Source organism: Theropithecus gelada, chromosome 10 (genome assembly GCF_003255815.1).
Source record: "Theropithecus gelada isolate Dixy chromosome 10, Tgel_1.0, whole genome shotgun sequence".
In the NCBI taxonomy this organism is placed as follows: Eukaryota; Metazoa; Chordata; class Mammalia; order Primates; family Cercopithecidae; genus Theropithecus; species Theropithecus gelada.
This window is the reverse complement of record NC_037678.1, coordinates 31,981,542-31,996,208: the sequence shown is the minus strand read 5'-3', so window position 1 is coordinate 31,996,208 and position 14,667 is coordinate 31,981,542. Positions and strand designations below refer to the sequence as shown.

General features: G+C 59.5%; 1 protein-coding gene across 1 annotated transcript in view; it reads right to left on the bottom strand.

Moving 5' to 3' along the window:
- Window positions 1–8,416: 8,416 nt before the first annotated feature.
- Window positions 8,417–14,667, bottom strand: part of TBX1 (T-box 1) — a 7,836-nt gene continuing 1,585 nt past the window's right edge. The window contains exons 2-8 of the mRNA XM_025398110.1: window positions 14,381–14,666; window positions 12,395–12,496; window positions 11,413–11,584; window positions 10,630–10,785; window positions 9,919–9,986; window positions 9,742–9,842; window positions 8,417–9,353 (exon numbers count right to left, since the gene is read on the bottom strand). Coding sequence (XP_025253895.1) covers window positions 8,890–9,353; window positions 9,742–9,842; window positions 9,919–9,986; window positions 10,630–10,785; window positions 11,413–11,584; window positions 12,395–12,496; window positions 14,381–14,666 — 1,349 coding nt within the window. The 3' untranslated portion in view covers window positions 8,417–8,889. The remainder of the gene's footprint in view (window positions 9,354–9,741; window positions 9,843–9,918; window positions 9,987–10,629; window positions 10,786–11,412; window positions 11,585–12,394; window positions 12,497–14,380; window position 14,667) is intronic.

Below are 14,667 nucleotides of genomic sequence, written 5' to 3'. Positions count from 1 at the left end.
TGCTAAAAAAAACCACTGCGTTAGAGGCAGGTAGGGAATTGGTCAATCCAAGATGAAGAGCAGTGGCTTTTGCAACCTGTGGATGATCCAGGATTTTTAAATTGTTACACATACATTTAAAAACACAAATTTTGGCTGGGCGCAGTGGCTCACTCCTGTTACCCCAGCACTTTGGGAGGCTGAGGTGGGCGGATCACCTGAGGTCAGGAGTTGGAGACCAGCCTGGCCAACATGGTGAAACCCCGTCTCTAATAAAAATACAAAAATTAGCTGGGTGTGTTGGCAGGTGCCTGTAATCCCAGCTACTTGGGAGGCTGAGGCAGGAGAATCGCTTGAACCCAGGAGGTGGAGGTTGCAGTGAGCCAAGATCACACCACTATACTCCAGCCTAGGTGACAAGGGACAAACTGGATTTCAAAAAACTAAAAACAAAAAACCCATAAATTTGGCCAGGTGTGGTGGCTCACACCTATAATCCCAGCACTTTGGGAGGCCGAGGTGAAAGGAGAGCCTGAGCCTGAGTTCGAGGCCAGCCTGGGCAACCCAGTGAGACCCTGTCTCTATAAAAAATAAAGAATGTGCCATTGTCACCATGTTGAAGTGCACAATTCAGTGGCATTAAGTGTATTCCCAATGCTGTGCATCCACCTCCAGATGAATGCAAAATGGAACCTCTGTCCCCACTAGACACCAACTCCCCATTCCCCTCCCCCAGCACCTAACAATCCCCATTCTCCTGTTTCTTGAATCTGACTACTTGAGGTGCCTCATGCAAATGGAATTGTACGCTACAATATGTGTCCTTTGTGACTGGCTCCATTCATGGAGCATAAGGACCTCAGGGTTCATCCATGTTGTAGCATGTGACAGAATTCCCTTCCTTTTTAAGGCTGGATAATACTCCATGGTACACACACACACCACATTTTGCTGATCCATTCATTTATCAGTGGACACTCGGCTCGCCTCCATTGTAAGTAATGCTGCTATTGTAAGTAATGCTGCTGTGAACATGGATGGAGAAATCTCTCTTTGAGACTCTGCTTTCAATTCTCTTGGGTATTTTCCCAGAAGTGGAATTGCTGGATCATACGGTAATTCTATGTAGAATTTTAATTTATCTTAGAGACAAGATCTTGCTATGTCACCAGGCTGGAGTGGAGTGGTGTGATCATAGCTTACTGCAGCCTGGACCTCCTCGGTTCAAGCAATCCTCCTGCCTCAGTCTACCAAGTAGCTGGGACTACAGGTGCCTGGGCCCGCCCAGGCGGGTCTTGAACTTCTGGCTTCAAGAATTCTTCCTGGGCCGGGCGCGGTGGCTCAAGCCTGTAATCCCAGCACTTTGGGAGTCCGAGACGGGCGGATCACGAGGTCAGGAGATCGAGACCATCCTGGCAAACACGGTGAAACCCCATCTCTATTAAAATACAAAAAAACTAGCTGGGCGAGGTGGCGGGCGCCTGTAGTCCCAGCTACTTGGGAGGCTGAGGCCGGAGAATGGCGTGAACCCGGGAGGCGGAGCTTGCAGTGAGCAGAGATCCGGCCACTGCACTCCAGCCTGGGTGACAGAGCGAGACTCCGTCTCAAAAAAAAAAAAAAAAAAAAAAAGAATTCTTCCTGTTTCACCCTCCCTAACAGCTGTATAATTTTTCAAGGACCCACCACGCTACTCCCCGCAGCAGCTGCACCATCTTACAGTCCCACCAGCAGTGTAGACGGCTTCCAGGGGCTCCACGTCCTCACCAATACGTGTTGTTTTCTGTTTTTGTTTTTTAAAATCATCATCATCCTAATGGATATCCAGGTCTTTAATATTCACCTTGAATCACTTTCTGGGTATACATGCGATAGGATCTCTGTCCTGCAGCACCAATTCTTATTGGGGAAGAGACCTGTGTGTGGGAAACAGCTACTACTGGAATAGCCACTACTGGAGGGAAACTCAGCAGCTGAGGGTAGAGGGGCAAGGTGGGCTTTGCCAGGCAAATCTCCCTCAGCAGCTCAGGAAGGAGGCCGCACTGGTGCCCAGGGGTCTGGCCCACCCTGAGACCACTCCCCTCCTGGCAGTGACCGCATCAGGGTGCCGAGATGCCTGGGGCTCCATCCTGCAGTCACCTGTTAGAGGGACAGGACTGTGTGAGGCCTGAGGACCTAGGAGAGCAGGTGGAGGCCAGGAGGTGACAGTGGCAGCTGGGGTAAACTTCCCAGGCAGTGACTGGGCATGGGCTCTCCTGAAGGGGGTGCCTGCCTGGAGATGGCCCCTTCTGGCTGGCCACCTGGAAGGAGGGAGGGTCCTCCAAGGAGGACCACACAGCCAAGCTGGAGGGGCTACCTGGAAATGCCTCTGTGGGGTGCTAGGGGGCCCCCAGTTGCAAGTCTCTCTCATAACTAGGCTGTTTCTTTCCAGCACCTACCACGCAGGGTGATGGGTGTCTTGGGATGTGCTCCTATGTGTTGGTGTCAACCTCACATAGGGAAGGTGAATGTGACAGTCCATTCCCAGGAGGTGGCGGAGCAGGCAGGCTTTCTGATCGGTCAGCTGCATCTTAATAAAGCTGCTTGTTTTTCTAAGTCCCTTGAGACTTGACTTATTGTTATCAGAAGGGTGATTATTTGCATGGAAGTGGCTGTTTCCGTATTTTGCCTCAGCTCAACGCCCGTGCTCGTATAGCTCCGAATCCGCAGAGGAACAATGCCACCAGCTAGCAGCCACTCTGCGGTGCCCGGGCTTCCTGTGTAGCCCAGGCCTCGCCTGCAGCCCCAGCAGCACTCGAGTGCAGGAATCCCACCAGCCTGAGGCGACAGGGAAGGGGACCTGTGTCCTGCCACTGACCCCGATTCTGTCCCTTATCACAAAGGTGGACTGGAGGAGGGCGCCCGGCAGTTCCTGAGAACCAGCCCTGTGGTGAAGGTCCCTACCCTGCTCTGGGAGGATGTACTGCCTCATGGCTGAAGGTCCAAACCACGGCCATGAGCAGTCAGGTAGACTGGGGACTGTTTTGTGGCCTTGCTGCCATCACCATCTTCGTTCTGTGATGATGTCACAAGAAAAAAGCTGTCTTGGGGAGTAATCCAGAAAACACATTCTGAGATAAAGGATGAATTCAGAAATGGAGGGGAAAAAAAACTATTTGAGAACAGGGCTGGGCACGGCGGCTCACGCCTGTAATCCCAGCAATTTGAGAGGCTGAGGCTGAAGGCTCACTTGAGGCCAAGAATTCAAGAGCCAGGAGTTCAAGACCAGCCTGGGCAACACAGCAAGACTCATATGTCGCTACAAAATATTAGCAGAGTGTGGTGGCACATGGCTGTAGTCCCAGCTAATCAGGAGGCTGAGTCTGGAGGATAGCTTCAGCCCCGGAGTTCGAGGCTGCAGTGAACCATGATCACACCACTGCACTCCAGCCTGGGCAACAGAGCAAGACCCTGTCTCATAAAGAAAAAAAGGCCAACATGGTGAAATCCCATGTCTATTAAAAATACAAAAATTAGCCGGGCGTGGTGGCAGACATCTGTAATCCCAGCTACTTGGGAGGCTGATGCAGGAGAATCACTTGAACCCAGGAGGCAGAAGTTGCAGTGAACCGAGATTGTGCCACTGCACTCCAGCCTGGGCGACAGAGCGAGATTCCGTCTCAAAAAACAAACAAACAAAAAAAACGGTTGACAGGAATTGAGGCTAGAGTGACAGAGGAATGAAGAGATGGGGAAGACTGGGGATGTGCAGAGAGGGGTGTCCTGAGAAACGACATGAGTGAAGAGTGAGGTCCTGGAAGGACAGGGCCACTGCAGGGGCTGGAGACAGAAGCCAGGGTCACCACCTGCAAGAAAGTCACCCAGAGCAAGATGCTGGCACCCAGCGTTGCCCCAGGCCACAGTGGGCACACAGACATGGGCCTCAACTGCAGGATCCTGGCAACTGCCACTGCACCATGGTTTCATGTGCAGCCAAGATCCTTCAGTTAGGCTGAGACCCCCCACTTTGATTAAGAGAGATACCAACTTCAGAGGTGTTGAAATGCAGGCAAAATACCCTGTGCAACTCAGAATTGGTGAAATGGGGAGATGCACCCCAAAGCTTCCGGGGGTCTGCACTGCAGGAGGGGGGCCTGGGCTGGCCACAGAGCAGAGGATGCCGGTGGGGCCGGGAGGAGAGGATTACGTGCTTACTTTGTGCAATTGAAAGCTGATAGATAAAGGATGTTGACAATGCCATCACCCTTTATAATTAAGAAGATAATTTAATTACTGCTATTAAAACCTAAGCCTCTCCCCCACATGGGCTGGTTTTAGCAAAATATTCTGGTTCTGCTGTTTCCCACACACAGACCTGGCAGCGGTTAAAGAGAGACACTGAGTCTTCGGAGTTTCATCTGAGGAGCCCATCTGGTTTGAAGTAGTACAACAAGCAGGAAAGGGAATTGAATCAAAGGCACCAGTTGTGTTTTTTGAAGTCCAGAAAATGTGTGAGGTAGCATCAGGGAAAAAGGTCTCATCCTGCCCCCCCAGGCCTGGGTGCCACTATGCCAGGCTGGGGGTCCATGTCCCCACCTGCTCCTTGGCGGGGCTCTGCAGGATGCTCCTTCGGCGGGGAGGGGGGTGAAGGAGCTTGGCAAGGAGGAGGGGCAGGGTGGTGCAGATGCTTGCGGACCCTGCCTGAGTACACAGACTCATTGGAACCCACAGGGAGGAGAGAAGTAGGAATGAACGTCCCTGTGCCCATGGCTGACACAGGCCTCCACTGTTGACAGAGAGCTTCTCCACACAAGGCAGAGGTCAGCACCCCAGCTGAAGGGGAAATTGAGTCTCTGGAACACGGAGTCTCTGAAACACAGTCCACGTGCTCTCCCCTGGTGCCCACCTCCTGGTTGGGCTGCACTGCCTGACACACTGGAGCCATCCCTTTCTCCTAGAAGCAGCTCCTTGCCCACCACTCTCCCTCCACCATCGAGAGGTGAGGCTGCCTCTGCCCTCGGCAGCTGTGGCCACGTGGAATTCTCTGGTATGCGGGTGCTTTGATCTGCAGCACACCTGGAAATCAGGGCCTCAGCCTCACACAACTGTCATCGCATGGATCCCACACACCCCATGGACTTCCCCAGCTGGAGGGTGCGCCACAGGGTGGGGCCTGGAGCCCGCCAGGCCAGGGTCTCATCTCCACCAGGCCAGGGTCTTGTCTTCCTCCGCAGCTCAACGTGCCACCAAACAGTCTCGCCTTGTCCCACAGCCAAGCCCCAGGGTGCTCCTGCCTCTGCACCTCCAATGGTTTCCTGGGTGAGAAGCCCCTCTGAGCAGTGGGGTGCCCATCATCCCTTCGACAAAGGGGCACATGCTGCAGCGGGCAGCGGTGGGGGGTCCTCTGAAAACAGGGAACAGGGCTACTGTAGGATTGTCCAGCTACACCCCGAGGCCCTGGGGTCCTAGAACCCTTCTGTGGGATGCAGTGGTGTGAAGGGGGTGTGGATGGTCCATTCTTAGTCAAGAACGTATCTATTTCCTTCGTTGTGCATCTGTTGTTTTGGGGAGTGAGGAGTCTGGGGGCCCTTCTGGTCTCTTGTCCTCCTGAGTTCTGGCAGCTGGACGTCTGGAGCCAGGCTAGGGGAGGGGAACGGGGCCTCTGGACCAGCTAGGGAACCTGGAGGAGGATGCTTGGGGGAAGTCCAACAGCTGAGGGGGAGCCTCTAGGGGAACAGCAGTGGGACGAGCCCCCTATCCCCTACACCGTACTGCCCAGCACAGTAGCATACAGAAGGGGCAGGGCAGGTGTGCGCGACGAGGAACCTAAAACAGGGAACAAGAAGGGGAAGGAAGAACGGCCACTGTCAGTCCAGTAGCGCAGCTAGGACAAATCACCATAGGCCTGGTGGCTTATAAACAGTGGACAGTTATTTCTCCCAGTTCTGGAGGCTGGAGGTCTGTAAGCAGGGTAGCACTCGGCTAATCCTGGTCATGAGGGCTCCACGCTCGTGACCTAATCACCCCCTAAAGGCTCCATCTCCTGCCGCCATCACCTTGGGGGTGAACGTTCAGATCACAGCTGTCACAGAGGAAGCTGCTGGAAGCCAAGCCTTAGGGCAGCTGCCCACAGGAACGTCAGCTCCACAGGAACAGGCCAGGAACGGCACGGCAATGGCTGGGGCATTGGCCAGACAGCGCCCGCGGCGGGCAGGCAATCACCGGGCACTGGTTGAGGACTGAGCACATGAGGGACAGTGAGCAGCGGCGTGCACCAGTCTTGCAGACACACAGCAAGTGGAAGCTGCCACCCAGACGCCGGCCTGCGAGCTCTCATTTACAAGAAGTTCTCAGATGCACAAACTCATTTATGGGGGTGGAGAGGAGGAAACCCACGCCTCTGTGGGCCACTGCCCAGCGTGGGAGCGCCTTCAGCAGCAACAGCAGCAGTGTGGTGACCCGTGGCCTGTGAGCCACAGAGCACCTAGAATGGGGCCAGTGAGGACCTGAATGTTTAATGAATCCTGGTTCATTAGGATACGTGGCTGAGTGTGATGGCTCATGCCTGTAAGCCCAGCACTTTGGAAGACCAAGGCAGACGGATCACCTGAGGTCAGGAGTTCACAACCAACCCGGTCAACATGGTGAAACCCCGTCTCTTACTAAAAATACAAAAATTAGCTGGGCATGGTGGTACATGCCTGTAGTCCCAGCTATTTGGGAGGCTGAAGCAGAAGAAATCGCTTGAACCCGGGAGACAGAGGTTGCGGTGAGCCGAGTTTGTACCATGGCACTCCAACCTGGGCGACAGAGCGCAACTCAGTCTCAAAAAAAAAAGAATGTGAATAGCCCTGGATGGCCAGTGGCGGCCCTGCTGGACACCTGGGTGCTCCATTTAGCGTGGCCATCCCAACAGGAGGGGCACGTTAACAGGCCAGTTTGCTGCACAGCCAAGGTCCTTGCACATTGCTGTGTGTCCCACCCTCATTGACAAACACTGTGTTTGCTCTTTGTTCAGGGGAGAGCTTTTCCTCCCTTTAGCTTTGAACAAAACCAAGGTGGAGGTGTCGAATGGCAGCCCCTCCGCACACCCTGGATGTGGAGTATGGAATGGCTGCTTTCTGACCGCAAGAGAGGGAGGCCCACTGCAGTGCAAAGCCCTGCCCACTGTGGGGCACATGGGTAATGGCTGCCCCAAGTTCACACAGGTGTGGATCAGGACTCAGGAATGGGCATCCACAGCCATCCCCCAGAATGCATCTCCAAAGCCGTGTTCACGGAGCCTGTGGGCCACCGGGGCAGATGCTGCAGAGGTCTTCACACTCTGGTGTTAGCTACCCTTTGAAGCTTTAGATGGCCCCTGGAGAACCCCTCCCACCCTAGACTGGCCTCTGGGAATGGTTCCTGCCATTCAGTTACTAAGACCCCGCTCACTTCACGCTGCCAGGGCAAACATGGATACGAAGAACAGGTCCATCGAGAGTGGACATCTGGAAACTCCTGGCTGTGCCCTCGGAGAGGTAGCACTCAGGCTGCCGCTACCATGTGGAGTGATGAGCCAAGTGGCCTAGAAGGCAGCAGTTGCCACAAACACACTGGGACAGGCGCGGGAGGTGGGGGACAGAGCCTCGGCCACGTGCACTTCCCGTTCATCTTGTGTCCAAGTCAGCAGCCTTGGCGCTGACCAGCTGTCAGCCCTTCCTGCTTGCGCTCAGGAAGGGAGGGATCAAAGAGTTCCTCTTGCCCCATCCCTGGTGTTGAGTTAACAGGGAAAGGTCCCTTAGCCACCTGGCCTGGGAAAAATGCTTCACACACAGGTCTCAAGATGACTCATGGCCACTGTCATTGTGCCCCCTGGCCAGGTCACTCCGTAGGGACACTCACAGCAAATAAAGTCAATAAGCAGGGAACAGGCGGGCCTGGGCCGGCAGGGGAAATGCTAGCAGAACAGTGCTGCCTGTTTTTGTCTTTCCATGATCCCATCCCGGTCAGAGGCTTCTCCCGCTCCCAGCAGCGACCGGCAGTGTCTGTCATGACCCTTCTTCCCAATTTCCATGGAAAAGCACAAGCATCTGTCCCGAAAACAGGCCAGGGCACAGGCCCAAGTCCCAGAATAGGGACAACTGCAGGTGTGAGGAATTTAAATAAAAAGGCAGGATGCACACCTGGGCGGTACCACCAGCCCTGGGGAGGCTGGGATGAGACGGGACGGTGGGAAGGTGGGGAGAGTGCACAGGCCTGGCAGGAGGGGCCTCGGAGAGGGGAGGGGCAGTGGGAGCCCCTTTGGGGCGGGGAGAGGGCAGGGGGCGTGGCGGACAGGGTGCAGTGGGACCCGGACCAACCTAGTCTGCAGGGATTGGGGCTGGGGAGGCCCTGAGGGCCCCGAGCCACCCTGGGCTCGCTGTCCCGAAGATTCCCAACGCAATCTAACTGGGCGCAAATAAATGGACACGCAGGCGGCTTCCAAAAGAGGCGAAACCGTTTATCAAGTCGGCGCCGGCGCGGTATCTACAGTATCTACAATATCTACACGTATCTACACCGCCTGCAGGCGGGGCTCTCGGGTTGTCTACACTGCAACTGCCGGCCGGGCTGCGGGCGACGCGGTCTCGGGGAGAACAATAAATATCACTTCCTTCCGCCTGCGACCGGGCGCTTTGGCACTGGCGGGCGGGGACCCCGTGGCCCTCGGGGCCGGGGAAGGACCCGCGGTGGCTCCAGGGACTGGGGAACCAGGATACTTCGATAGCCCAAGGGGCTGGGGGGTGGCGAGGGGGCCCCCATGGCTTCGAGGCTGGGGAAGGGGAGACCCGAGGTGGCCCCTGGGACTGAGGAAACGTATTTCTTGCTGGCCCTTGGGGCAGGGGGGTCGGGCCCCGCGAACCTCGGGGCTGCGCGGGGCCGGGGCGGGGGCGCGGCGGGGCGGGGCCCGCGTTATCTGGGGCAGTAGTCGTAGGAGCCGGGCGGCGCGGCTCCGGCCGACGAGTACATGTTGGCAGCCGCGGCGGCAGCGGCGGCGGCGGCGGCGGCAGCCGGACTCACGGGGTGGTGGTGGTGGTGCGGGTGAGCGTGCGGGTGGTAGCCGTGGCTGCGCAAGCCGGGCAGCGGGTAGGGCGCCGGCCGGCTCTTGGCCCCGAGGTAGTGATCGTAGGCGGCAGCCGGATACTTGTAGGGGTGGTGGTGCAGCGGCTCCGATGCGCCGGGCGCCTCCAGGCGCAGCTCGGGGTGCGGGGGACTGGGCCGGCCTCCGGGTGCGCCGGGCAGCGGGACTAGGCCGCCGGCCCCAGGCAGCGAGGGGCTTAGCACCCGGGCCAGCAGCTGCGGAGGGTGCGCCGGGTCCCCGAGTACTGCCGGCCCGCCCGCGTCGCGCTCGAATTCTCGCCGGGCCTCAGCCGCGTCTGCGGAGAGGGCCGAGGAGTAAGCGCGGCCGGCCGTGGCCGCCGAGGAGCTCCGACGCCCCACTCGAGGCCCTGGCGAGGAGAAAGCGCTCGGCCGCCCTCGGTGTTCCCGACCAGTCGGTGCGAGCGTGCCCGAGACTTCGCGCCGCCGGCGCCCCGAACCCTCCCCGGGGCCCGCGCCCCTCTGCGGGCGGCGGCGGCGGCGGCGGGCGGGGCGCAGCCGTCGGGCCGGGCGGGCGAGTGCGCGCTTGCCCGCCGCCGCTGCAGTTGTGCAACCGGCGCGAAAGCCTGGAGCGCCCCGGGGGCGCAGGCGAGGTCGGGCGAGGCCGCCGGCCCGGGGAAGAGCGCGCACAGGGCCGGGACCCGGATCCCACGACCCCGGCCCTACCTTTCTCCGCGCCGCTGGGCTGCGTCGGGGAGGCCACGGGGTTCCGCGAGCGCGCGAAGGCGCTCATGAGCGGCAGCGCGCCGGGCCGGTGGTTCCGGGGCCTGCGGGCGGGAGGCGGGTCAGGGCGGCGCCTGCGCCAGGCGCCCAGCGCTCACTCTCTCTGGGGAGGACACTCACCAGTCCTCAGGGTCGCAGTCCCGGAAGCCTTTGGCGAAGGGATTGCTGGCAATCTTGAGCTGGGTGATCTGCAGGGAGGTGGGTGAGAGCAAGCCGCTGGAGCCCTGCAGCCTGGGCCACCCGACCTCGGCGGAGGATAGGGGAGTGTTAGGAGAAGAGCACCAAGGGCCTCTCTGCTGCCCCGACAAGCAGCAGCCCACATCTGCCTCTCCTCTACGGAGCTGGTGCTCCCTCCTGCAGGGGGCGGGGGTCTGAGGAACCTCCTCTCTCACTAGGGAACCCCTCTCTGGTGTCCCCCAAGTGGATGGGGATGGAGACCCTATGCCCCTAACTGGGACGGGAGTGTGGTCACCGCCCCCCTCCCTGTGTAGCGCGGTGCGGTGCGGGGCGGGGGGAACAGAGCGGGTTCCCTAGGAATCTGGGTACACCTCAGATCAGGCCCCTGATGGGGAGTTTCCGGAATGGTTCGGAAAACAAACTTTCAGGACAGTTGCCGCTGGAGGTCAAGCTGATAGGAGGCTGGGCCAGCCAGCCTCTGGAGGGAGGGGGCTGCTTGAGGCCCTTGGGAGTGGGGCTCCAGTTGGGTTGGGCTCCACTGGGACCACAGCCTGCAGGTCTAAGCGAACCTACTGTCCCCAAACGGCAACTGAAAATTACACCCGCTTCCCCAGAGGCATTGAATCTGCTCAGGTCCTCCCCGCAGGCCCTCACCCGATGGTTCTGGTAGGCAGTGACCGCCGTGAATCGCGTCTCCTCAAACACAAAGGTTTTAAAGTTCTCCTCGGCATATTTCTCGCTATCTTTGCGCGGGTCCACATAGACGACGTGGAAGCGGGGCTGGTATCTGTGCATGGAATTCAGAATAATCTGGAAGACAAGGTGGGGAATCAGCTCTAGTGGTGGGGCTGGGCTGAGGATCTGGGGTGGGAGCCAGGAAACGGGCTGAGGTCTGAGTTGGCAATGAGTTTCCTGGATAAGTTGGGCAAAACCCTTAATTCCAAGATGAGGCTGGGTCACTGGGCCAAGAGGAGGCTGTGACCCACTGGCAACTGCCAGGAATGAGCTCCAAGCGGCAAAAGATCTGGGTTTAGGTTCTGTGGTGCCTGCCCAGCGGCCTCGCTGCCCTGGACTCCATAAAGCCTTTCCCCAGCCCCCTTGCACGGCCCCATCCTTTCCATTAAAAAAGGTTCCCGCATAAAATCAGGAGTGGGGTGAGAGAAGGAGGGCGACCCCTCTCCCAGGGCCCAGGTCCACTAGGCTGTGTGACCCCTGACCAGAGGCTGCTCTCCTCATTGGCACGCCAGTGCTGCCCAAGCTCTGCCTCAGCCTCTGGCCTCGCAGGGACTCTAAAGGGCCTCCTCAGGGGCAGCCCAGAGCCTCCTGGAGACAGCCGAGGGCCTGGGGACTCTATAGGCCTCTTAGGGACAGGCGGGTGCCTGGGGACACGAGGCCTTGCTTGTGGGACACCGGGAGCCTGGGGAGGCGGTCGCTCACGTGGCCGTTGTCGTCCAGTAGGTTGTTGGTCAGCTTGAGCTTGTCGAAGGACACGATTTGCTTCATCCACTGTGCGCCCTTGGCAGGCGAGTCGGGGTGGTAGTGCACGCGGCCTGGCGTGGCAGGGTCAGCCTTCCCTGCCACCAGCCAAGAGGAGCTGTGGAAGGCGTACCTGGAGCGGCACGGGGCAGGGTTGTGCATGTGGAGGTGAACCCAGAGGGCCTTGACCGCTGTGCTGGATGAACCCTAAAAATGCCTCTGAGAAGTTTCCCCGCCTGTGAGATTGAACCCTCTGCTGCCACACATGCTGGGAGCTTTTCCGAGGGGGCCTATGGACTAAACAGAGAACTTCCACCCACCCCAACACTCAAAACAATTAAGGAACTGGACACCCCGTGGGGCACTGAGCGCTCCCACCATCTCATTTCGCTGGATGCGGGTCCTCCCGCCCGGTGCCGCTGCGGTGGGAGCCCACACTTGGTCTTGCCGGGCCTCAGGCACAGGGCAGTGCTCATTCTCTTTATTAATTGCTGTTAATTGTCCAGGCAGCTGAGGCCCGCCCTGCATAATCTCTCCCGGCCACCCCACCTTTCCGGCCCAGCTCCAGGACCCAGAGTTCCCTGGGGATGGGGGGAGGGAACTAGGCACTCAGGCTGGCCTCCTGGGAGACGGAGACTTTAAGAAGTCCGGGGCTGGGTACTTGAGTGACCACCCTGGGGCCACACCAGCCCAGGGGCGCAAGAGCTGTCTGCAGCCTGTGGCTCAAGGGGCTCCCAGAGGCGGGTTCTGAGAGCACATGGAGTGGGATTGTCGGTCTGGGGTCAGATGGGAGTGGAGGAGGGAGCGGGTTGATCGGGCAGCATCGCAGGTGCCTGAAGAGTTTCATGGTGCAGACGACCCTTGGAGTTGGGTCACCAGGCAGAGACCTGCCACTTTCCAGGGTGCCCTCCCAGGTCCCTTACGCTCACAACCGCTCGCTCACCGGTAGCGCTTATCATCCACCGGCACGAAGTCCATGAGCAGCATATAGTCGGCCATGGGATCCATGCCGAAGAGCTTCACTTGGAAGGTGGGGAACATCCGCCTGGGGGTGATGAGGCCTCGGGTCACCCCAGCTGGTGGAAGGCAGCCCCCCTTAACCTGCCTGGGGCTAGCAGCCCCTCTGCTTGGCCCTTCCCTCCAGCCTCTGGGGGCTGCTGTGTCATCCCAACCCTTGGGCTCCATCTCTCCTGGCTTAGCTGCTCTAATCTGAGCAGGCCCCTACTCAACTGGGAGCTCGGCACAGCAGTGGAGCTTCCTGGGCCGTTCCTGGACACAGAAATGGCAGGCCCAGCGCTGGAGACCCCACCTTCGGCAACCTTGGACTGCATAAAGCCGACCTAGCCCTTGCTGACTTTTTGGCCTCTTGGTCCCAGAATCGGCCGGCAGCAGGGTGCCTAACATGCGCCCTTAGCAGAGCCTCCCCAAACTGATGAAAGCAGCTCCCGGCTCCAACAAAGTGAAACCGGGTAGTCCCGTGTGATTTCCAGGCGTACTCACTGCCCTTTTAGCTGGGTCTTCGGCTGTTACCCAATCCCCTCAGTGAGGCGAGGGCCCAGAGCCCTCACTCCCCTGACACTCAGGGCCCCACTCTATCATGGCCCCATGAAAGAGTCTCCCCACCTTCCTCAGGGCACAGGCAAGCTTCTGCTCCCCTTAAGACACATAACCCCAAGACGCAGCTACCCAGGGTGGACTCAGCTTATGTCTTTCCCATTCCTCAAATCTCCCCCGCTTTGGACCCTGTCTCAGTAACCGATCAGGGCTCTTGAAAGGACATTCTGTGGTACCTGGACGGGTGTAGGCCATGGGCAGCCCCCACATGATGGCGCAGGAGTAGTGGCCATGGGGCCCTTCAGGACAACACAAGGATTGGCCCTCACTTACCCTCCCCACTGCCTCCCCTCACAAGCAACTCCCTGCAGAAGCCTCTGAACGTAGGTTCCCAGGTGAAGCCCAGCACGGACAAGGCCCTTGCCGGGCTGGCCTGAGCCAGAGGCTGTGCTGCCGCTGTCCTCAGGAGGGCCTGTGTGCCTGGGGACAGCAAGGAGGGCCTGGAAAAAAACCCACAGAGCTGGAGCGGAGCACAGGCCCAGGTTCCTCAGGAAGGACGCCGGCAGCAGGGAAACAGAAACTACGAGAAGGCTTTGCAAACAGGCCCTGAGCTCCCCTTGGCTGTTCGAACTCCGAGCTGGTGTGTACATTTAGACACAGCCCGGCACCCGCCTTTGTCTAATGGTCAAATCGGGTGCATCTGCAAAACTTGTTCCCCTTCTCTCTTGGTCTTTAAAACAAATACAGGCCGGTTGGAAGGTGACGGGCCGCTAGCTACAGAGCCAGGCCTCACAACTATGGGGATCTAGGCTGAAGGAAACTGGGTAGCAACTTCCACGAACAGTGCACGCTGTTTTTAAGGGCAATCTTCTCCTGAAAGTGTTCAGAGAGCTGCCTGGCTGCTGCTCTATTATCTTCCCCGCATAGACTGAACTGCAGAACCGAACTAGCGTTTCCTTGAGGTGGGATTTACTAGGAGTCGGCCCGGCGGCGAGGTCCCCTGGACGTCGCTGCCTGTCCCCATCCGGGTGCGTTCCAAGCTGGGCCGGTTTCTGGGCCGCGCGGCGTCCTGGGGCCGCCGGCGGGGCGGGCGGGCGAGTCCCGCGGGGCTCCTCGCCGGTTCCCGTGTGGCCCGCGCCGTCTCCTCCCGCCCCGGCGGAGGATAGGTGAGTGTTAGGAGGGGAGCGCTGGGCGGCTGTCGCCGGAGCCGGGACGGCGGACAGCGAGGGAGGCAGTGGGGCCCAGAGGGGCCCGCAGGTGGCCGGGCCGCGCCCCCGACCCGGCTTTCGGCCCCGCTCGCGCGGATCCGGCGGAGGCCCGCGGCCCTGGCTGCAGCACGTGGGGAGGGTCGCGGCGTGGGGAGGGGCGCCCTGACCTGCCGGCCTTGGTGACGATCATCTCGGTGCCCAGCTGGTTGAACTCGTCCCACAGTGCCTTCATCTCCAGCTGCACGCTCACACCGGCCACCTTCGCGTTCTTCTTCACCGGCGCCTTGGCTGCGGCCGCGCAGCTGGCCCCGGGGCCCTCGGGCTCGGCGGCAGCGCTGGTGGCGGCCCCGGCGGCCGGCGCAAACGGGTAGGCGTGCGGCGGCGGCGGGCCCGGGGCGCCGGGGGCGGCGGCGGCGCACGGGTCGTAACGCGGCGGCGGCGGCGGCGGCGGGGG